Source organism: Mobula birostris, chromosome X, assembly GCF_030028105.1.
Source record: "Mobula birostris isolate sMobBir1 chromosome X, sMobBir1.hap1, whole genome shotgun sequence".
Classification (NCBI taxonomy): domain Eukaryota; kingdom Metazoa; phylum Chordata; class Chondrichthyes; order Myliobatiformes; family Myliobatidae; genus Mobula; species Mobula birostris.
In genome coordinates, this window is record NC_092402.1 from 67,220,569 (window position 1) to 67,245,163 (window position 24,595).

At 41.1% G+C, this 24,595-nt stretch overlaps 1 protein-coding gene across 1 annotated transcript; it reads left to right on the forward strand.

The window, feature by feature from the left end:
• Positions 1–769: 769 nt before the first annotated feature.
• LOC140191775 (ADP-ribosylation factor 1-like) lies at positions 770–16,129 on the forward strand. The gene is made up of 5 exons (XM_072249506.1): positions 770–854; positions 9,494–9,654; positions 10,890–11,000; positions 14,037–14,161; positions 15,523–16,129. The coding sequence occupies exons 2-5, from the start codon at positions 9,510–9,512 to the stop codon at positions 15,679–15,681; spliced, it is 540 nt and encodes a 179-aa protein (XP_072105607.1). The 5' UTR covers positions 770–854; positions 9,494–9,509; the 3' UTR covers positions 15,682–16,129.
• The last annotated feature ends 8,466 nt before the right edge of the window (positions 16,130–24,595 follow it).

Genomic DNA, 24,595 nt, shown 5'->3' on the forward strand with positions numbered 1-24,595 from the left:
AACTGTTTCTGAACTTGGTGGTGACAGTCCTGAGGCTACTGTACCTTTTTTCCTTGCTGGCAGTAGCAAGAACAGAGCATGACCTGGATGGTGGGGGTCCTTGATGATGGATGCTGCTTTCCTGCAACAGCATTCTATGTAGATGTGCTCAATGGTGGGCAGGGATTAACCCGTTATGGAATGGGCTGCATCCACTACTTTTTGTAGAATTTTCTATTAAAGAGCATTAGTGTTTCCATACCGGGCTGTGATGCAGCCAGTCAATATACCCTCCACCACACACCTGTAGAAGTTTATCAAAGGTTTGTATGTCATGCCAAATCTTCGCAAACTCCTAAGGAGATACAGGCGCTGCCGTGCTTCCTTCGTAAAGCACTGACATGCTGGGCTCAGAACAGATCCTCTGAAATGATAACACCATTCTGAAACAGGAACCAGTCTGGTGAATCTTTGCTGCGCTCCTCCTACTACAAGGATACCTTTCAATCGGTAAACTGACCAAAACTTTTGTAGGTGTGGAATCACTAACATCCGACACAATTGCGGTATTCGCCTTTACTCTTGCACTTAAATCCTCTTGGAATAAAGGACAACATGATATTTGCCATCATAATTGTCTGTTGTACCTACATGTTAGCTTTCAAACGACATCATGTATGAGTACCCCCGTACGTTCGCCAGCACTTGCCATTCATAATATTTGGAAGGCCCGCCGTAAGTTTTTGCGTCAGACGTAGAGGTGGCACGCGGCAGTATGAACTGCGGGTCTTACGTGGTGCGTGTGACGTGTGACGTGTTTCTGGCAGTGCTCGTCGGAGTTGGTGGTGAGTAACAGTTTCATCGAGGAGAAGCAGGTAAATTCACGGTTTCGACTTGAGAGGTACTGAGTTGCTCTTCCGTATCGTGTAGGGGTGAAGAGCTGGGAAGTACCACGACTCGATGAGTAGATGGTTGGTCGGCTAGCCTAAGTAACGGGAATGGGCCGGCTTTGGCCTTCATTGACGAGCTACCGTATTTTTGTGGTAACTCGTCTGGGGTATACGGCTGGAATTCGTGGGTGGTACAGGGTGCGGTGAATGACAACTGCAAAGAAGGCAAACTGCTACCTTGCAGCTTTGGATCTGGAGCTAGCCTTGTATTTTGTTTCGCCTGAGTTAATGAGTACATGTGATTTAATTACCTTTCGTGCATTTTTCCTCGCTTCCTGTCTCAAATTAGCTTTTAAAGTGAAGCTCTTGGTAACCGTTAACGGTTATGTGCAGAAAGGATTTTGGTCTTTACTTTGGGAATGGACGGTTATGTCGACGGCCATTTAATGGCCTTAAGTGGTTTGCTGTAGTCATGGTTGTAGTCCTATTAACGAATGCCAGCGATTAAGCCCAATAAGTTTGAGTGATAATGTATTTCCATGTGAAGTTGGTGTGAATTGGAGGGGAACACTTAAAGGACGTGTTGCCATTCACCGGAGACCCCTACCATTCTCCCTGGTAAAGGTTTTGGATTTGTGACATGCCGTTTGCGCAATTTGTTTTTTGTACATTAGCGGTGTGTGGGGTTGATGTCTCTCACCGAAAGGTTCCTTTGTTTCGTGGCTGTCTGTGGGGAAGATGAATAGCAGGGTTGTATGCTGCATACATTGATAATAAATGTACTTTGAATCTTTTGAAGTAATCTAAGTGAATGGCTGCTGTGTAGTTTCTGAGCAGTGCAGCCATGATGATGGAAAATGAATGTTTGGGGTTGTAAATGGATTACCAATTTGGAGACTTGTTTAAGGCAGTGTTCAACCAGTGTGTTAGTGGAGCTGCACAATGCTAGGGAAGTGAAGGGTGTTCTGTAATGCTCCTGATTGGCCTTGTAGATGGTGCAAAGTCTAGAGTGTCAGGGGAGGTAAGTCTCTTGCCTTCAATCTCTCCTTATAGTCATAGTATCTGTGTGGCTGGTGCAGATGAATTCATGTGTGCTGGTCAATGGGGACCTTTGAGGTGTTGATGGTGGATTTGATATTTGATGCCATGAATGTCAAAGGTGGTTAAACTCTTATGGTAGACCTGTCACTTTCTGGCATGAATGTTACTTGCTCAAAAGTTATTTTAGTCCTGCTGTATGTAGATATGCGCTGTTACATTTGAGGCGTTGTGAATGGAATTGAATTTTCTGCAGCTTTGTTTGTAGACACTCTTGGTAATGGACAAAATCAGGAGAATTGTAGCTAAAAATATTAATGACAGGAAGAGTACAAGTGTTATTGAGCCTTGTGGAAATGACTTGCATACAGTATCTTGTCTTTTGTAACACCTTTTTAATTGCCCATGCAGGGAGTTAATTGAAGATGCTTTCTGTTTGTACCTGCTTTGTACTTCACTGAAGTAACAACTTTTAGTCTTATTAAGTTGTCATTTCTAAGATCCAAAAAGTTTTCTGGCATATTTTAAGATTGTTGTGAATGATTTTGTCAATAAAAACAGAACCAACAAAGTACATCAATGCGTTACAAGTTAGAGGCATGTTTTGGATATTAATATAACCACTATGAGCATCTGTATGTCCGTGGAACAGTCTCATGGTACCTCCCTTGTTTTAGTGAAGAATCCCTGCTGGCTGGCAGGTCATAAATTCTGAATTTTATTCCTCGCGTTGAAGATAACTTTACTGCCTTGAATCCAGCCAGTGAGCTGTTCTAATGAAGTTACCCTACTGAAGCTGTATCATTGCTTCTCACTTTGTATATCATCCATGTTTCAGTGCTACATCCATGTTTTTGTCGAGCACCTCCACACCATCCACCACAAGCAGGACTTCCTGGTGGCCAAGCATTTTAATTCCCATTCCTGTTCCAACATGTTGATCCATGGCCTCCCTCTTGGGCCACGATGAGACCCTCGGGGTGTAGGAGCAACACCTTATATTCCGTCTGGGTAGCCTCCAACCTGATGGCGTGAATATCGCTTTCTCCTCTGGTGAACAAATCCCCCCTCCATCCCCTGCTTCCTCTATTCCCTACTCTGACCTTTCACTTCTGACCTACCTATAACTTCTCCCTGGGTCCCTCCTCCTTCCCTTTCTCCTACGGTCCATTCCTCTCCTATCAGATTCCTTCCTCTCTAGCCCGTGACCTTTCCCATCCATGTACCCATCACATTCCAACTAGCTGCCTCCTCTTTTCTCTCTTCTTTCCCACCCCGCCCAACCTTTTTATTCTGGTGTCTTCCCCCTTCCTTTCCAGTCCTGAACAAGGGTCTTGGCCCGAAACATTAACTGTTTACTCTTTTCCATAGATGCTCTCTGACCTGCTGAGAATTTCTCCAGCATTTTGTGTGTGTTGCTTTGGATTTCTAGCATCTGCAGAATTTCTCCTGTTGCGATTTTGCCATTCTGCATTGCCTTATTTGACATTTTTTGTACTTTGTAGAGTTCAGCTTTCAAGTCTTGTTACCAATCATCCCTAAATTGGCTTCTGTTTCAGGTATATGTTGCTGTACAAATCCTTCCTTTCTCTTATCTCATGCCTGTCATTTTGCAAGCTACTTCTTTCTGATTGTGGATAGTTGCTACCTTAATTTCAAAAAAATAAGTTTGCTTTACTTGAAATGTTGGCATTTTGACTGAATCTGTGCAAGTACATCGAACAGTACAGCACAGGAACGGGCACTTCAGCCCACAATGTTGTACCGAACCAGCTAAAAAGTAAATCAAAACCCCTGAGAAACTAATCCCTCCTACCTACTACACAGTGTCCATTATCTCTCCATCCTCCTGACATTCACGTGCCTATCTAAACATCTCTTAAAAGCCTCAACCATATCCAGGCATCCTCTTCATACCCTTTGAACCTACCTCCTCTCACCTTCAATGCAAGCCCTCTAGTATGAGACATTTCAACTCTGGAAACAGATACTCCACCCACTCTATCTATACCTCTCATAATTTTATAAACCTCTATCAGATCTCTTCTCAGCCTCTTCTGCTCCAAAGAAAACAGCCCAAGTTTGTCCACCTCTCATGATAGCACATGCCTTTTAAACTAGACAGCATCCTGGTAAGCCCTGTACGTAGCCTCAACATCTTTCCTATAGTGGGGTGACCGGTACTGTATGAAGTGCTCCAGATGTGGTCTAACCAGGGTTTTGTAAAGTTGCAACATAACCTCTTGACTTTTGAACTCAGTGCCTCGACTAATAAAAGCAAGCATTCTATAAGGCCCCTTATCAGCTTGTGTAGCCAATTTCATTGAGCTATGAACTAGGACCCAAAGTTCCCTCTGCTCAGCAACACTGTTAATGGTCTGGCCCTTAACAGTGTACTGTCTTCTTGCATTTGCCCTACCGAAATGCAGCACCTCTCATTTATCTGTGTTAAACTCCATCTGCCATTTCTCTGCTCATATCTGCAAATTGATCTATATTGCAGTGTATTCTTTGTCAGCCTTCTATACTACCCACAACTCCACCAATCTTGGTATTATCTGCAAACCTACTAACCCACCAATCTACATTTTCATCTAGGCCATCACAAACAATAGAGATCCCAGCACAGATCCCTGCGGGAATAGAAAGAAATGTGTATCTTCTATTAAATGCGGCAATGTCTTTTATATCCTAGTGAAACCAGGGTTAAATGTGGCATGTTTCATTTAGATGAAATGGAGCTGCATTAGTGATAAATGGATCAGCGTGGCTAACTTATCTTTGGAGGTAGAAGAAAAACATACTGAGAACAATTCTTATCACGCACGTGAAGTACCATAATAGTGTACTTGAGGTATATTTGCACTTTTGAGTTTCAAGTGCTTTATTTTCTGTGATCTGGGCAAATTCAGACCAACTTTTTTCTCACTTAAGGGAGGTTAGAAATGTAGGATTGTACACGTCAGGCAGAGAACACTTTGATATGATAGCAATCCTTGCCCCACTCTGCCCTCTTAAATTTCTGCAAGTGATGCCTCTGATCACTGGATCAATACACTTTGCTCACGACACTGTGCTGCAGTTCTAAATCTAATGCGGTTTAGTCAGTGAACAGCTTTGAGAAATGCCAGTGCATGATGATAGAAATGAAATTGAAACTGTAACACTTAAGATATGTACAGATTGTCCTTTAGAGGAGCTGGGTTGGCACTTCAGTAGCCTTCAATTGTGATATCCAAACCATTAACCTTTTCTGCCGTAAAACATTGGCCTTGATGTTTTTTTTTAAAACAAAAAACTTTTACTGGAAGTGTGGCTGATTCGCCTCTCAATTTTACATACTGAATAATTGCAGTTGAAAACCCACTTGGGTTTTGGGCCGCAAGATGCTTGTTTGATTGACCTTCTCATGACTATTATATTCAAGTTTTTATAAATTTGTAACATTTTCTGTTTTAATGTTCAGATATGTATAAAGTCCATTCATCCTCCTGGGCTATACACTGTATCACAGCAAATAATCCACTTTAATAATGTTGGGCTAGATTAAACTTAGAAGCAAATTGACCCTCTGCATTCTAATTAATGCATAGTTAAGGAGGTTAGTCTTCTGTTATCAGGGCACTATTTGAGAACCTCATACTGGAATGAATGCCTGAGGAAGGAGCTGATAGTGAACATAGCTCCCTGGGAGTGATCAGTCTTGTTTTGAACAATAATTCACTTTGTTCAAGGTAAGCCTGAGGGGTGAAAAGCACTGTGAGGATTGAGATTGACTGTTTTCCAGAAGAAATAGAGCAAGAGAGTCATCGCGGGATGGTTCCTCTACGGTTCAGCCTGATGGACTGGACTGCAATGGTCCTTTTTATTCACGTGAATCAGTGTTACCTACTTGGGCCTTTAGCTCCCAGTGGAGCATAGGCCATCGATTACCTCTGAAGTCAATGGTATGGTTAAAGTTCATCAACACTTCTGCAGTCCAGGGGATTGATCTATACAGCTTCACCAGAGGCCTTACCCATTTCCACCTGTTTTCATGATAGATGTAGGGTTGGACTTTGAGAGTGTTAATTTCCAAATCTTTCATTTGGATTGCAAACCTGAACCATGAATGTAACTGTAAGGGTCATTAGACTTGTTAAGGAAATACTGTTGAATATGTTAACCCTTAAGAGCAATTGGGCATTATGCTAAGCAAATAGTTATTATAAACAAGAGATTTTGCAGATGCATGAAATCACGAACAACATGCTTGAAGTTCTGGAAGAACACAGCAGATCAGGTAGCATTTAAGGAGGGAAACAGTTGATGCTTTGAGTTGAGTATGCAGAATATCATTGTCTACAAGGAGTTTACTGCTTGTAATGGGCTGTCCATTACAGTAGGTTTTGTCTCAACTATTACCACTGAACAGTTAATATGTGTTGCAGAGCATATTGTGGTTGGAGAGGAAGGCAAATGAGGAATTTGTCTGTGTTGCTAGTTGTTGTAGAGTAGGTACTATTGCCCTTGCAGCTCCAAGGACCCAGGTCCCATCCTGATCTTCAGTGCTATCTGAGCAGAGCTTGCACAAGCGCTCTGTACTCATGTGGATTTCCCCAGATGTGCTGGTTTCTTCCTAGTAGGCAGGTTAATTGTGCACTATCAGTTGCTCTTAGTGTATGCAGGTGGTGAGAGAATTGGAGGGAAGTGATGGGCATCCTGGGTATCAGAAGAATGGGATTTCTGCGATGTTGTATTATTAATATGAATTGGAGCTTTTTAGTGTATCCAGAACCCTAACCAGCAAATTTATCAGGCCAAACTTGGCAGTTTGGAGGGGAACCACTAGCAAAGTTCCTTCTGTACCCGTACGTAGCAGCATGAAGGCCAAGAGCACAGCCTAGTGTGGTGAGCTGAAGGACATTTCCTATACCTTTGAACCTTGATTTAACAAAAGGTAAGTGGTTTGCTTTGTCAATTAAATTTCATATTTTTTGAGTCCATTTCAACTATTTACATGTCTGTCAGACACTTAAATGCAGTTCAAAATGCTCTTTGAGAGAAGAAGCCATCAAAAAGCCATTGAGGTAAATTACAGATGGGATTTCAGGGGGCTTGTGGGCTGCTGCACTTCAGTGGATTAATGTGATGGTGAGGCCTGGAGTTGGATGAAATTAGCTGAATGTAAATCTTGGCGTCCTTTGGGGATTGGACAAGGGGAGTGGGGCAAAACCAGTCTGCAAGCTGGGTTGATCAGTTTGTCCTAATGTCTTGGCAATGCTGGCTCTTGAAATCAACAAGTAATAGACCTGCTTGATTTCCTATCAAAATGACTACCCTTCAACTAGGGCAGCTACTACTTACTACAGCGGTATTAAAACTGATGTAAAATAATTTGGAGAGCTCAGGTGTCTGAATTACTAAAATTAGGATCAGGTTTAATATCACCGACATATGTTGTGAAATTTGTTATGCAATACACAATAATAGAAAAAACATCAATTGCAGTAGATATAGATTAAATAGTTAAATTAAGTAGTGCAAAAATAGAAATAAAATAGTAGTGAGATAGTGTTCAGAAATCGGATGGTAGAGGAGAAGAAGCTGTACCTGAATCATTGAGTGTGTGCCTTAAGGCTTCTGTACCTCCTTAATGGTAGCAGTGAAAACAGGCATGTCCTGGGTGATGGGGGTCCTTAATGACGGATGCTGCCTTTTTGAGGCATCTCTCCTTGAAGATGTCCGGGATTCTCCGGAGACTCGTGCTTGTGATGGAGCTGACTAAGGTTACATGTCTCTGCATCTTACTTCCCAGTAGCACCCCCCCCCCCCCCGCAATACCAGACGGTGATGCAGTCAGTTAGAATGCCCTCCACGGGGCATATTTAGAAATTTGCAAATCTACTCAAACTAATGAAATATAGCCGCTGTCATGCTGCCTTTGTAGCTGCATAAGTTTGTTGGGCCCAGGATAAATCCTCAAAGATATTGACACCCAGGAACTTGAAATTGCTCACTCTTTTTCACTTTTGATCTCTCTGAGGACTGGTCTAAGTTCCCTTGTCTAGCCCCTTCTGAAATCCACAATCAGTTCTTTAGTCTTATTGACATTGAGTGCAAGGTTGTAGCTGTGACACAACTTAGCTAGCAGGTATATCTCACTCCCGTACACCCTGTCATCGCCATCTGAAATTCTGCCAACAATGATTATATCATTGGCAAATTTAAATTTGAGCTGTGACTAGCTACACAGTTGTGGGTGTAGAGAGATTGGAGCTAAGCACACGCCCAGTGTGCAAGTGTTGACTGTCAGCGAGGTGGGGATGTTGTTTCTGATCTGCATGGTCTGTGGTCTTCCGGTTAGGAAGTTGAGGATCCAGTTGCAGAGGGAAGTAGAGGCCCAGGTTCTGGAGTGTTCTGATCAGAACTGTGGGAATATGAGTATGTACTGTATGTAGAATGCTGATCTTTAAATGTTCATACCTTGAAACTCAATACATTTGGAGACTTTAGATTTGTTATAAATTTATGCCCTCTGCTTTTTAAAATCTTGTTAAAGGAACATAATAGTGTTCCTTAGCACAATATTTAGGCAGCTAACTGCTGAAGACCTTATTGTATTCAACGGTTTGTAATCTAAACTGAGATCCAGTGGAACACTTGCATAGTTAGGGATTGGTAAACCTTTTTGGTAAACCTGTTTCTAGTAAATGATATTGTGAAATGCACATTAATTCAAATTTCAGATTATGTAACTGGTAGTTATTTCTACTGTCGAGCCAGTTGAAAGATCCAAACCAGTAACCGGAGAAGCTAGATGTTCTGCAAGTTACGCCTGAGCAAAATCTGACTTGAAAATTAAAGATGACTTTTCTTCCTCCTTTGTGAGGACTGTCATTTTTGTATTGCAAACTTTAGATTGACTTCTGCTTGTAGTACTATAGTAACCATTTATAGTAACTTGTGATGTTCTCCAATAACTCTTTAATGGTTTAAGTATTAAATCCTTTCTGCTGCAAAGGGAGTTTTAATAACTTTGCAGTATTGAACATAAACACAATATATTTTAATTCTTGCAGAACTGTTCTACACATTTAATATTAACTGAATTTGGGCATAAGCATGATTTGAGCTTGTTTAAAGTTCACTTTATTGAATGCTCCACTTTCTGGTTTGTACGCCCCTTTGCATTTAAAGAATTGCAGGTATTTGTTCATAATCAAAAGTTTTTGTTTTGTATCAGAAGCTTCAAAGACCTTGACCACATTGACCAGGGAGTACCTTACACAGAAGTTGAGTTTTTAACCATGTGGTAATATTGTAGATTTGGGACAATAAATTGTATTGGGCAAATGTGGTCTAATTTGGCTTCTGGCCCAAGCCTCCATCAGTAAAAGGAAATGGATTTTTGGCTGTTCTAGGAACAACACTTCCTGTGCCAAACGACTTAATTACTTAATTTACACCTTTCCGTGATACATTGTTTGAAAACAATGGAGTCTGTGACATACTTAATAATCTTTCTAATTTGGCACATGCAATGATCACTTGAATGTTTTTTATATATTTTGGGGAAAATTTTAACCTACTATTCTTTTATACAGGGACGTGAGCGTGACCATGGGAATTTTTGCTTCAGGTCTTAGAGGCTTCTTTGGAAAGAAGGAGATGCGAATTCTCATGGTTGGTCTAGATGCTGCTGGAAAAACCACCATTCTTTACCAATTTAAGCTTGGAGAAATTGTTACCACAATTCCTACCATCGGTATGTTCAAATAGCCTTACAATTGAAGAATCAACAATTGTGTTGTTTCAACTTCAATAAAGGAAGATCTTTTACAGCATGTAATTTGAGTCATCTGGTGGTTCCAGTACTCTAATTAGCAAGTGATGCTTTAAAATCTGTCTGCAGCTAAGTGCCTTAATTTTCCTTGAATAAAAGGTTTGGGTATATTTGGGTATCTATCATTGTGTTAGAGATTTGGGTTGTTGAGTATAATTAAGAGAACAGCTTTGAGTCAAATCATCCGTGTAAAAGAACAAGGGGAAATGGTTAAAGTTCTTCTTGGGCCTTGAACTTGGAGACTTTTGGTCACTAGTTTGAATTGCCCGTGTTGACATCATATCACATTTCTATAATCTGTCATAAAATCTGTGCTTTTACTCCTGCATTTCCAGGTGAAAATCATAAATTCCAACTTCTTCATACCCAGGGAAGCAGTAGTAGCTACCAGATTAAATGTACAGATTTTTGCACAGCAGGGAAATTAAGGGTTACTTAACCACACAGTGCTCTGTGATGACACTGGTGCCAAGCTGTATCGGCCCTAGTGCCCTTCCCTTGGACAACATCGGTGGCATGGAGAGGGGAGACTTGCAGCATGGGCAACTGCTGGTCTTCCATACAACCTTGCCCAGGCCTGCGCCCTAGAAACCTTCCAAAGCGCAAATCCATGGTCTCACGAGACTAACAGATGCCTGTCTTAAGGGTTATGGGGGAAAAAGGTGGACGGGTGGAGCTGGGTGTGTGATCTAATTAGCCATAATCTTATTGAATGACAAAACAGGCTCAACAGGCCAGATGGCCTACTCCTGCTCCTATTTTTTTTTTTGAAAAATTGCAGCAGGTACTTTTCAAATACTTCATATTCCTTGTGCACTTACTCTTAAATGTTGGTGCTGATATAGGAATAGGACTGTTTAATACTCAGTTGGGCAGGGTGTTAAATACCTCATGGGGGAGAAAAGCTGGATTAGTCAACCAGTTTACTGCAAGACAATTGCTTGGTACTTGGAGAGCAGTTTCTGCTTTAATGCTGCAGCTAGAATTTCAAGGTTCCAACTTGGCTATTTGCATCAGGATGACTTTTGACTAAATAGTTGTGCTTTTGATTAAATCTGCAGTATTGATGCCAAATTTCTGGTTGGATAGATTTGGTGGATTCAGTAAAAAGGGGAAATGGATGGGATAACCACATAATAAGATGTCTTTCTTTTCAGGTTTTAATGTGGAAACCGTGGAATATAAACACATAAGCTTCACAGTATGGGATGTTGGTGGACAGGATAAAATCCGACCACTTTGGCGTCATTACTTTCAAAACACACAAGGTAAGCGGGGGGGGGGGGGTGACTTTTTTTTAACTATCTACACTTTATGTATTTTGACACTACAACCAATACTGGATATTCAATGATATCATTTATTAATGATCATTTTGGGAGGGTAGAGTGAAATGAGGCGAGGGTAATGTGTAATTTTTAGATTTGGTCTACACGTGAGTCTAGTTGTAATCTATCAACGGAAGAACTGAGTGAACACATTTTTAGGTTCTAAGTTTATAAGCAGCAAAGACTATAAAAAGTGAGGCATTATCACTTTGATTCCTAGTTTCAATGCACTTGTTGAATTTTAGTCAGCAACTAAATCACTCAACTAATGGATTATTGGTTTTGTATCTCAAAGGGGTCGGAATACAACAGGTGAAAACTTTTGCTTTTCTTGTACAGAGTCTTGAGTGTTCCTCTTCAGAAATTATTTTGCATTGAGTGCTGCACTTTTGGCAGATTATATTGACTATGGGGTTGAATCACAGATGGGTTGCATAAGTTGGCTTGTATTCCAAGTTTAAAGATGAAAGGTGATGTTCAAGGTTTTTAAAACTTCCAGTGTTCAATGGTTGTTGGAAAAACTAGTTTTGAGCAGTGTCCAGAACGAACAGTACAGTTATGATCTATTTCTGAACTAGTGAAACTGGTAAGCGCTTTATCTGTGGTTGAATTGAATTAACTTTGTTTCTTGCATCCTTCACATACATGAGTAAAAATCTTTAGGTTACGTCTCCATTTGTGCAATTTGTAGTAATTTGTAATAAATAGTATGTACAACAGAACAGTTAATATAATTTAGAAATACAATTGTGTCAGTGTGAATTAATCAGTCTGATGGCCTGGTGGAAGAAGCTGGCCTGGAGCCTGTTGGTCCTGGCTTTAATGCTGTGGTACCGTTATCCCGGATGGTAGCAGCTGGAACAGTTTGTGGTTGGGGTGATTCGGGTCTCCAATGATCCTTGGGGCCCTTTTTTCACACCTGTCTTTGTAAGTGTCCTGAATCATGGGAAGTTCACAATTACAGATGTGCTGGGCTCTCCACACCACTCTACAGAATCCTGCGATTAAGGGAGGTACAGTTCCCATACCAGGCAGTGATGCAGCCAGTCAGGATGCTCTCAATCAATTGTGCCCCTGTAGAAAATCCTTCAGACATGGGGACTCATGCCAAACTTCTTAAACTGTCTGAGGTGAAAGAGGTGCTGTTGTGCTTTTTTCACCACACAGCTGATATGTACAAGACCATATGAGGTCCTCGATGATGTGTATACCAAGGAACCTAAAGCTGTTCACTCTCTCAACCCCAGATCCATTGAAGTCCACAACCAGCTCCTTTGTTTTTGCGACATTAAGGGAGAGGTGGTTTTCTTGACACCATTGTGTCAGGGTGATGACTTTTTCTCTGTAGACTACCTTATTATTATTTTGCGACTAGGTCGATCAATGTAGTGTTGTTGGCAAATTTAATTAGTAGATTGGAGCTGTGGGTGGCGACACAGTCGTGAGTAAAGGAGGGAGCAGAGGTGAGGGAGCCCACTCTTACCATCTGTCAGTGATCTGACAGGAAGTCCAAGATCCAGCTGCACAGGGCAAGGTGAAGGCCGAGGTCTTTGAGCTTCTTGTCAAGCCTGAAGGGAATTATGGTTTTGAAGGCTGAACTGTAGTCCAAGAACAGCATTCTCCCATAAGAGTCCCTTTTCTCCAGATGTGTAGGGACGGTGTGTAGAGCTGTGGCTATTGCATCATCTGTCAATCAGTTGTGTTGATAGGCGAATTGTAGGGGGTCCAGTGTGGGTAGTAGCAAGCTGCAGATGTAATCCTTGACCAACCTCTCAAAGCATTTGCTTATTATTAAGGTGAGTGTGCCAGGACATGTTACCTTCGTCTTTTTAGGTACAGGGACAATGGGAGAGTGGAACTCTGTCCTTACTCCTGCTCCTCACCACCCACAAATGTTTATTTCACACTCTTTATTTAGAATATTGAGGGAGAAGGAGAAGGGAGAACTCTTGTTCCATCAATGCCAGGCATTGTTTAATACAATTTAAAATCTTGCATAGACTACATTACTCAAAAGTAAGGATTCATAAAATATTCCCAGAGGTGTCCCCAATGTGTGAGAAATGCAAGTCCTCGGAGGCAAATTTGTTACATAGTTATGCTTTATGTCTCAGGATACAAGAGTATTGGAAGCAGATATTTGAGGTCCTATCAAAGGTACTAAAGGTTCAGATAATACCAGACCTCATTTTAATAATTTTTGTAACTTCTGCAAGGTCAAATAAATTCCAGGCTACCCAGCAACAACTCCTGACCTATGGCATACTTAATGGAAAGAAACTCATACTGATTTTCTGGAAGAAAGAGGAATATCCATCACTCAGACAATGGCTGGCTGCATTAATGGATACTCTGCACCTAGAGAGGATAAGATATGTTATCAAGGACAGACTCAAGGAATTTGAAAAAATCTGGCAACCATTACTGTTGTATTTAGAAGAGACCGACAGCTGAACTGAGTTTGGGGGGCAGTAGGACCTAAACTGCACATACGGGAGGGGTGAGGGGAGGGGAGGGCTGGGAAGGGGAAAGGAGAAAGGAGACGGGGTCGTAGGGTTTCCTTTGCTTTTTGCTTGTTTAATATACATACATTCATTTGATTTTCATTATGTTATAAGAAAGAAAAGGAAAAAGAGGCATTGTACTTTAGGACATTGTTGGTTGTGGTTAAGCTGATGTTGCTTCATAATAAAAACATTTGAAACAGAATATTGAGGGAGACGGGGTTAAGTCAGGTGGCCTCCAAAATAGAATTGCAGTAAAAATCTGATTAGAACAGGCTCAAAGGGCCGAATGGCCTTCTATCCGAAATGGTAGTCACTTCTGCTTCCACTTGGACTACAACCTAATTTATCCCTTGCAACTTGTGTACGTTTCTTTCAATGTACTTAACTGTTGTTCAGAGAAATTGGTGTTCTAAGAATCAGGAAAAATTAACTACAGTCTGAAGTTTTGTGCTCACTTTTGTTTTTCTAGGGTTGATATTTGTCGTTGACAGTAATGACAGAGAACGTATGAATGAGGCACGTGAGGAGCTTATGCGAATGCTGGCAGAAGACGAATTGCGTGATGCTGTCTTACTTGTCCTTGCCAACAAACAGGTAAATTAACTATTAAGTGAGAGGTAGTTTTCATCAATTTCACTGGGATGGTTTGACTACCACTGTTCAACATAGAGCATTTTTTTTTTGAAGTGGTTAATTGCAGAGCTTGCCTGATTGTGTATCACAGCTGAGATGAGTTCTGAACAACACTTTAGTGGACCAAATGAGCACCTGAATATTCCAACTTGGCCTGATGTTTCATCCCATTTGCAGCAACTGAACCTGACTTTCCCTCTTGGGTTCACCATGATCACTTTTCCTAAAAGGCCACATTCTTAGTGTATCCATATTTGCAGCCTGGCAAGTACTGCATGACAAAATATAGCATTTGTAATTTTGCGCAAATTGTCACTGCTAAAATGTTTTGCTGTACTTTGGTACTTTAGTTTCTTGCACCTTCAGCAAAGTGGCAGCATTAGTCTTTGCGCATTGCGAACTGCTAAAAAAAAATGGCAAATCTCTTTTCTCTTGCAATAATGCCTCTCAAATAGTCATTATTACAATGCTTCATTGCCAATAATAAAATTTTATCCAGGGAGTAGTGAATAATACATGTACTATGCATTTTGCTAAACATTTTAACAAATGCTTGTCTCAATATCACAGCACAGGCAATCATTCAGTTTATCATGCCTATTTTGACTCTCTGGTAGAGCTGTCCAATTAGTCACATGGCCCCATTTCTTCAGCATTTGTCCAATTCTCGTTACCTCTACGCCTTCCACAATCCTTTACAGGTAACACATTCTAGATCATAATTCTGCTGTCTTATTAAGTTAATGTTCTTTGCATCTTGCAACTTATTCTTTTGTAAATTATCTTAAATCTGTGTCTTCTGGTGAATAACCGTTCTGTTTGAAAATAGGGTTTTCTTAATTACGCTTACTAAAATATTTGTCAGATTATGTCAGAGCCCGAAAAGTTAAAGGAAGGTGGGCCTTAGCTTCTCTGATCTATCAATTTAAGTTCTTTTAAATGGTTTCCTCTAAGACATCTGATGCCTTTCTCCAAAGTGTATGTCCAGAGTTGAGCGTGCTGCTCCAGCTGAGGCTTAACCAGTAATTTACAGAAGTTTGACATAGCTTTCTTGCATACCATTTTAAGGTTAAGGAACCAGCACATCTCTAATCTTTCTGAACTTGTCTTGCTACACTCAAGCACCCTGACCTAATGATTCTGTTGCTGCACCTACTTTCACTTAATGTTCATATTGGTATTTCTCTTTCTGTTCTCCATTAGTTACTGTGTTTTTTAATGTAGCAATGAGAAAAGGGCATTTTGGGATCAGGGACAATCTTGCAGCTTCTTCTCATAAAGCAATATAATCCTGAGGTATAAATGTTGCCTCTTCCTCCTAGGATCTTCCGAATGCAATGAATGCAGCTCAAATCACAGACAAACTGGGCCTACACACCCTGCGCAGTCGACAGTGGTATATTCAGGCTACGTGCGCCACCTCTGGTGAGGGTCTCTGCAACGGCCTGGATTGGTTAGCCAGTCAGTTGAAAAAGAAGTGATGACTGCTTGCCAAGGATTGTGTATTTGGAAAAATGTAACTGTCCTGATGAGGTGAATTTGGCTACACTGACTTTTTTTAATCTTCATCATTTCCTTGGGGTATGGTGTCTTCTGGTTATTGAATTGGGGATCCAAGCAGTAGTGTCCTTTGACTGTATTGTAGTCTCTTTTCCAAGACTCATCAACAGCTGCTGTTGGCTTGTATGTAAGAAACTTGAACTGGAACTGGACCTGTGCAGAAAGATCTTGAAAAAAAACAATGCATCAAGATTGAATTTATCAACAGTGCATTTATCACATTCCAATAAATGGAGCGTTCTGCTTGTATTTTTAAATTGCACTTGAGTACTGGAACTCCCAACAATTTTGTTCACTTCTCCATGCTTTCATTGTTACTGTAAAATTGGCTTAATTAAACACTTTACTTGTCCACCTCTGCAAAATAGTGTGGGTCAGTATCTTTCTGTGGCTGAAATTATAAAATTGACATTTTTATAGTGAATGTACTGAAATATTGATCAGACATCTGTTTCTGTATTTGGTTTCTGATTGCTTTCAAACCATTTTATTGAAGGGTGAATGAAGTGGTTACTGATTTGCAGACTAACTGAAGGTGCTGAAATATTTGTGTGAAGCCACTGAGTCCTCTGCAATAATAAGTGACCAGCTACGTTCAAGAGGCATTCCTTGCAATGCAGTGTGCATGATGTAATTCTCAAGTGTTGTCATTCAAAATAGCACATATTTAACTGTTTGTAGAGCAGGTGGGATGGAGAAGGAATCCATGTTGCTGTATGCTTGGATGTTGGTGCACATTGTCAAGGTTGTATGTAATTGGCAGAATTGTTTGTATTGAAGTTGTACTTGAACCTTTTCTTTTTATAAAAACTAAACATTTCATGCATTTCAATTTCCAATTCAAAGCTTGGGACCTGTGGTGCAGTGGATAAGTGCCATTCTTTACTCCAGGATCCAGGTTTGTATCTAGTTCAGATGCGACCATTCCCTCACTGAGTTGTTGAGGACAGCTACAGAAAATGTCAGTTGGTGGAAGCTGCTAATTAAGCTGGAGAAGTTGTTCTTAAATATCAGAAAGTATCCGTTCTGAGTTTTGTTTGCTTCCCTCAAGTTAGCTGTGGTTGCAACAGGAAAGGTATTTTCTTTTTAAGTTTTTGCTGTATTTATGCATGCTTCTGGGCTGACAAAAGCATTGTGCAATCCAATAAATATTTCTGGGGGGAGGTTGTGGTTGGGGAGGGGAAGAGGCTATAAGTGAATTGTTAAACTGAAGAAATTGATGTCTAAGGGATGAGACAGTAGGTTGGAGAAGCTTTTTTTTACAATTTTGGGCTTTAGAGTGGATGACTAGAATTTTTTCATTGGCAAGAGACCTCAAAGAAGCATTGTTCAGGTTGTTAGAATATGGATCAAGCTGGACCCTTGTGATTAAATGCCAACACACACTGAGGATTAGTGGCTTATGTACTAGAGATGCAGCTTCATAACAGGCCCTTCTGGGCTAACGAGCCTGTGCTGCCCAATCACACCAATGTGACCAATTAACCTACCAACCCGTACGTCTTTGGAATGTGGGAGGAAATAGGAGGACCTGGAGGAAACCCACACAGTCACGAGGAATCTGTTACAGGCTCCTTACAGACAGTGGCAGAATTGAACCTGGGTTGCTGGTGCTGTATTAGTGTTACGCTAGCTGCTACACTGTACTTGTTAGATGGAATGTATACATTTATTGGATATTGAAACTTTGGTAGTATTGAATTGTTTTGTCATATCAGAGCATCCTTATTTCAATTTAATGTTTATTTTAAATTCTAAGTATGTACTCTATTTATACTTGGCATTATAAGGCTGGGTGATATTTGCCATTCAAATTGATCTTCATGTGTAAAAGGCAAGCCCATTCCATCCTAGGCCTTGGCACTGATGACAATCACTGGACAATAATCAAACAAGTAACTGGAAAAAAACGAGATGGCAGTACATGTTTTCAGTTGCTACCTGACTTGAGTACCTCTAGCACCTGTTTCATTGGATTTCCAGCAAGTGCAGTTTTGCTTTTGGACTGTAACCAGTAATTTTAAAAGGCATTTCTTGTCTTTGACTCATGTCAAAATATCGCTTAGATTTGAGGGTGGGTGGTGGAGGTTTGAATTTGTCTTTTATTTTTGATTTAGTTTTCATATCAAGTTAAGTTGACAGTGATCTACCCCAATAAGGGAGCAAACGCACTGCGTGATCATAATGGCTACTGTTGAAAAATGATCTTGGGCTGTGGATCAGAGCATACTCCAAATGGAAAGCATGTTTCAAATGCAGTATTCCCTGGCAAAGCAAGGCATTTTAGTAACCATTCCATTTTGTGACCTTGTGGTTATAGCTCTGCCTTGGTTGTGTCCTGCTATGTGTATTGGGGGTGGTGGGGGGGTGCATTTCCTGTTCATCTGATTTCTATTGATTCTTGCACCTTGAATGTGTCCATATTTAATTGAATTGGCCATTTAAAAGACAAGCATATTTTTAAAATCAGGTAACTGTCACTTTTTAAAACTGAATGCATCTCCTTTATGAACATTGAAACATTTCACTGTGGTGAGTTTTGCTCATTTATGCAATTGAAAGTGGAACAAGTTCAGTGATCTTAAAGGAATTGATGCCTTTCTGTTCAAGTACCAGTGCATTTGAGATGCTTCTAGTATGGTTTCCTTAAACAGCCCCTTCCAGCACTAATGGTGAATGATCTTGGCTTCATGAGGGCAGGTAACATATCTAAATCTGTTTAAATTTCAGTCCACTAAAGAAGGGGATTATTGCTTGCTCAGATGGTTTTTGCTGCAGTTTCACAGTGGGACTGGGGGATAATATAAAGCTAACCGTTAAGAGAAGGGTTGGCTGAACTGGAAACCTTTTTCTTGGGATCTTGCTGCCACTAATCCTATTCTTCACTAATCCAGCTCATTGTTACAGATGAATGACAGGAATGCTCGGAAAGCGCTTTGCCCCACTGAGCTTCTCCTTGATCAGCTGTTGGGTCCTAATGCTCCTTGTGTCTATCCCTCCCTGATACAAGCAGAGAGACTGAGCAGAGGTTGGGAGCCACTCTCGGCTTTGCCCTATTCAGAGCAGTTATTGCTTGTCTGTCTCTCGCTTTAAGCCTGTCCACATTGTTCCTAGTGTAACCTCTCCACATCACAAGTCAACATATTGACCCAGGCAGTAATTTCATTAAAACGCAGGAGGATTCAGCCATTGTCTTTTCCAATGCACAGCAACTGACACTGGTATGTAAGCAGACAGAGTGGGGAAATGCAGTATTTTCTAATGGAGGAAGTGCACAAAAGACCAGAAGACTGACATAATGGACAGCAACAGTCTCTGTGAAAAATTGTTCAGATTCCTCTCCGGTTGCCATAGAAGTGGAGCTCACCACATATTAGTCCTGACTTCCCCCAAGGCATTTGAACGTACATCTTACTGGGACGATTGCTAAATCGTCCTTGTGGAGCTCTTCTCTTGTCTCATTTCACTGAAATGTCTTGATTTGCGATGAATGAAGCATTTTACCATCAATGAAATTGAGCTCCAGAAATAGTTAGAATCTTCAGGTTTTTATTGGTGGTTACATTACCACAGTTTACAATGGAGGAGTTGCTAATTTTTTTTTTAAGTTACAGGAGAGGACTGGTGCAATAGGAATTTAATGCCCATCTGAGGAGATGCATTTATGAGATTTCTGCCAAGTCCAGGATGTTTTCTACCTCTGGCTTGAGTTCAGTCTAACACTGAACTGTAACAAGGCAAATGGTTTCTTTTGTAGTGATTTCTTGTTTTTGTTCAATCAGTTGATGTTTAGAAATAAGATGTTCATAAAACATACAAATGAGCACAATCCTTTAGCCCACTTCATGCCTTGCTTTAATGTTTGATCACCCTTCCACCACTTTACATGCTTAGGAGTTTGAGACTCATCACACTGGCACTTGGTTAACTCCTGCTTTGTCCTTGATCAGTAATTTGTGTTGCTGCCTGTTGAGTAATGCACAAATTGGTGTTCTTCCCACAAGTGACCCATGTACAAAAGGAATTCCTGAAGGTAGTGAAAACTGCTTTTGTAAAGGCAACACTGGTTGCCTTCCTCTACACATCAGCCTCACCAACCATTAATTTTTAGTAGTATTGTTTACAAATATAGGCATCTGTTAGTCTCATAAGACCATGGAAAGTTTCCAGGGTGCAGACCTGGGCAAGGTTGTATGGAAGACCGGCAGTTGCCCATGCTGCAAGTCTCCCCTCTCCACGACGCTGATGTTGTCCAAGGGAAGGGCATTAGGATCCATACAGCTTGGCACCGGTGTCGTTGCAGAGCAACGTGTGATTATCATGGGGGTATTTGAAGTAATAATGAAATAATGGAAAGTTGCACATTTGAGTGCATGTTAGTAAATTAGTGATAAAAGAATTAAAAAATGGAAGTATGCTTTTAATCTGTGCCTCGCTACTAGAGCACATTTACTGAGAATAATGACATGGTTAAATTAAATATATTAAACATTGTCTACAATTAAAAATGTGCTCTAGCAGGGAAACACAAATTAAAAGCACTTCCAGGACTGGCCTGATGAAGGGTATCAGCCCAAAACATTGACTGTTTACTCTTTTCTATAGATGCTACCTGGCCTGCTGAGTTCCTCTAGCATTTTGTGTGTTCCTAAATCATTTTTATGCCATGGACCATTAAGGAAAGGGGTCTGTGGACTCCAGACTGGGAACCCCTGGTTTAAAAGTACCTAAAGTGTCTCGTATTCCAAGATCCTCTGCATTTTCCACTGCCATTAAGTTTACTTCAAAAATACTTTTTGTCTTGATGTACCCAAAGCCCAGTTGTCTGCCAGCCTATCCTTGGTAACTTGGATTGGTACCTTGGTTCCTTCTCGTCCCCTTCACTGGTACTTGGGTTCCCCTCCCCCCTCCCCCTCCCCCCCATCTCACACCTGTGCAGCAGTTTGTGGAATATTTTCCCTGCTTGTGACCATTAGGTTTGAAGAAAATGTGAGAAGTATAATAGCATCAGTGAGTAAATACTTTCATGGATTATACTGTTGCACTAATAACCCCTGCTCTTTTGGCTTCATTCCTCCTGTGAATGCTCTTTAGTTATTTCCTGCATCTGCTGCTTCCAATTTATGCAAACAGGCAACAAAAGAAATAAAAATACTTTTTTCTTTTTAAAAACCTCATTTGGGTATTATAGTGTAGTCTCCATTATGAAACTAACTTGGTCAAAGATGTTTTGAAGTTAAAGCCACTGCCCACACTCATGCTGGCAAAACCATGGTATAGGTTTATCAGCAAGCAGCCACAAAGCTATTACGTTGTGCATAGTGCAATTTGGATGCACTAATTCCTGTTAATTGCTAATTAAATTTTAAAGTTAGCATGTAGAGGCTTTTTAAATTTGCAATTAAAGTAAGCTGAAAATTGTCTGTGCTGGAGCTTGGAGTTGTTGGTCAGGTCCTGTGCAATGGATGAATGAATTATTACATCAAAGGAAGAAACGAAGTATGGATGGTTCTGTTCTGTCACTTACAACACCCTCCCAATGTATCGTCTGGGGTGGAGGGTGTGGATCTTCAACTTGTACTATTAATCTGCCAAGTGCCTTGCTATTGACTTTTTGCTAAAGGCTCCTTATGCTGAGGTTAATGCTGGAGACCAGCTAGAATGTCATGCAGTCATCAGTGAATACTTTTTTGACATCTACTTGTTTTTGTAATTATTAATATTGAGACTTGGGCATAAGCCTCTGACTTTAGGGACTGATATTCTGACAAGTCAGTACCTACAGCGCTGCTTCTGTCTGGGGGTGGGGCAAGAGTGTAGTGTTGCAGGATCTCCACCATTGCATGCTGTGATAAGCCTATGGTGCAAGTACAATGTCAAGTGCCTTTCCTAGGCAAGGTAGGAAACCAGCAAAATTTGAAAAGGGCAGCAGCAGATTCCACATGCTTAGATCTTCTAGAATGTGTTCAGTACTATTGAGAAAAGTTTGGTTGTATGGCATGTTTCCACTCATGAAGGCAGGGAAAAATCCTAGCAATCCAGATCAATTGCCCAAGTAGTTCTGCTAAATGATCTTAAGTGTTGGTGCTGCTCTCAAATTTTACCACTCATTCCTGGTTCCCACAGTCTTACATCTATCAGAGCTGGAAATTGGAATTATTTTGTGATGTCTCCAAGGCAGCAGCGTGAAATGCAAGCAATGATGGCAACCCTAGATCAGTACTGAGTTAGGATTTAATTTCCTATGACAATGGGCCTAGCCAATTATCAGGACAAATTAGGAGGCTAAAGAATGTGACTGAAATACATTCTTGATCCCCCTGATGTCAGTGCTTGCAGGTCTGGGAATTTGCCAGTCTGCAGTTTGCACTCTTTATGATAAACTTCACTAAAGCTCCTTTTTAAAGATAATACTTTGAGGGCCTGTATCTAACCAAAGGCATGCAGCAGACATGAGTCATCTCAGGAAATGTAATGCTGTAAATAACAACAAAGCAATACTCCATTGGAGTTTCTTCATCTTTTCTAGTATAACCATCCAATAAACAACACTTCTGATAGTGTAGAACTCTCTCAGCTCAGCATGAGAGTACCAGACTAGGATTTTTCGTGTTCAAGTCTCGGAGATTTAAGCCTGCAGGCTTTTCACTTGGCATGCTACCTACATTTAGAGTCTGTGCTTTGAGTATTGTCAGCAGTTTTGGGCTTCTGATCTCAGAATCTGTGTGCTGGTATTGAAGAGGGTCCAAAGGAGGTTATTGAAAATGACCCTGAGAATGAAAGGATTAACATGTGAGGAGGTTATGTTTATAGTAATCGAGGTAGGTTGTGAGGTCAAGTCCATTTAGGGAGCTGTTCAATAGTCTTATGATAGCGGGTTAGAAGCATGCTTTTGGCCTTCTGTATTTTCTCTGTGATGTGAGGGAGCATAGAATCTCCAGGATGCATGAGATCTTTAATTATGTTGGCTGGTTTACCAAGCCCATGGGAATGTGGATACCATGATGTGCCCAACTGTGTCTGCAACCCTCTGCACATGCCATTGTGCGTGTTCCTTCAAACCTCGTTTTTGGCAAGGAAATCTTAGTGGTTCTTGCTGTTGTATAGTTTGTTTCTATACATATGGGGTTCAAGTCCATAGGACACTCAAAGCTAATGCGCAGGTTGACTCTGGTTAAGAAGGCATATGGTGCATTGACCTTCATCAATCGTGGGATTGAGTTTAGGAGCTGAGAGGTAATGTTGCAGCTATATAGGACCCTGGTCAGATCCCACTTGGAGTACTGTGCTCAGTTCTGGTTGCCTCTGTACAGGAAGGATGTGGAAACCATTGAGTGGGTGCAGAGGAGATTTACAAGGATGTTGCCTGGATTGGGGAGCATGCCTTATGAGAATAGGTTGAGTGAACTCAGCCTTTTCTCCTTGGAGTGACAGAGGATGAGAGGTGACCTGATAAGAGGTGTACAAGATGATGAGAGGCATTGATCGTGTGGATAGTCAGAGGCTTTTTCCCAGGGCTGAAATGGCTAGCATGAGAGGGCATAGTTTTAAGGTGCTTGGAAGTAGGTACAGAGGAGATGTCAGGGGTAAGTTTTTTACACAGAGAGTGGTGAGTGAATGGAATGGGCTGCTGGCAACAGTGGTGGAGGCAGATACGATGGGGTCTTTTAAGAGACTCCCGGACAGGTACATGGAACTTAGTAAAATAGAGGGCTATGGGTAACCCTAGGTAATTAATAAAGTAAGGACATGTTCGGCACAGCATTGTGGGCTGAATAGCCTGTATTGTGCTGTAGGTTTTTCTATGTTTAGTAATTTTTATGCATGCACAGGGAAAGTATTGAGAGCACCTCTCAATTCCAAAAAATTTTCTGAAAGTTACCGGATAATTTGCAGCATCTCCAGTCGTGTTTCCACTAGATACTTGATGTTATCTGCAAATAACAAGAGCAATGCTAACGATTACAATCAGTTATGTCTATTGGACAGCACATTGTAAATAGAAATTCTCAAATTAGTAGTAGTAGCTGTCTAGATACCAAGCCACAGCTGTGCGATACGGAGAGGAAGCTGCTGCCCGTGTAGCAAGCTCCCCCTCTCCACGCATCTGGTGAACCCAAAGCAATGGCAGAGACCAATACAGTCTGGTACCAGCAACATCTCAGGAGCTGCCAGTCAACGTTGAACTCAACGTAAGACTGCCTTTGGGACTCCAGCTCCAGATTTTTCCTTGGGGTTTAATCCCAAGGTCTACCCCATGAGTGGATAAAGACACAAGGGAGCAGAGGTTTGAGATCAGTTTTACTTCTCATGGATGAGCTGCCAACCACGGCTGATGAGGCCCATCTGCCTGAAGCGACTGGTTTTTAAGCCGCCAGTAATCTGGCTTTGCTCCTCTCTTCTCAGTAGAAATGGTTCTGCTGGGTTTCGTAGCTAAACCACACGCAAACCACGTGCAGAGGTCAGGAGCTGGACTTGGTTATTTGAGACACATGCCATTGGGAGCATTTAATAGGTAGAGCGAGCTTGTCCCCATTACCACCCACAGCTCCCACAACCTTAGGACTTCTCAAAATAAGTCAGAAGAAAATATTCCTCAATGAGGAAATTACTGTTGAGCCTCAGATATCTGTAATTGCCATAAAAAAGCAACCATGTTCTGTACTAATAGTTGTGGAATAGCATTTCACAAGTCTGTCCATTCCTTAATCTTTTGCTGGTTTGCTTCAGCAACGTTTCAAATTAGTGCTGACTTAGTGATACAAACTTAAACAAAGATCAATGTAATGGTGATGCTCCAAGCCTGTGGCCTAGATAATGTAAGTTTATGCCTCT

Excerpts from the sequence above, each read along its gene's own strand:
- LOC140191775 (XM_072249506.1), top strand. The coding sequence starts at position 9,510 with ATGGGAATTTTTGCTTCAGGTCTTAGAGGCTTCTTTGGAAAGAAGGAG. Across the intron at positions 9,655-10,889 it reads TACCACAATTCCTACCATCG|GTTTTAATGTGGAAACCGTG; the intron begins GTATGTTCAAAT and ends CTTTCTTTTCAG. Across the intron at positions 14,162-15,522 it reads TTGTCCTTGCCAACAAACAG|GATCTTCCGAATGCAATGAA; the intron begins GTAAATTAACTA and ends TCTTCCTCCTAG.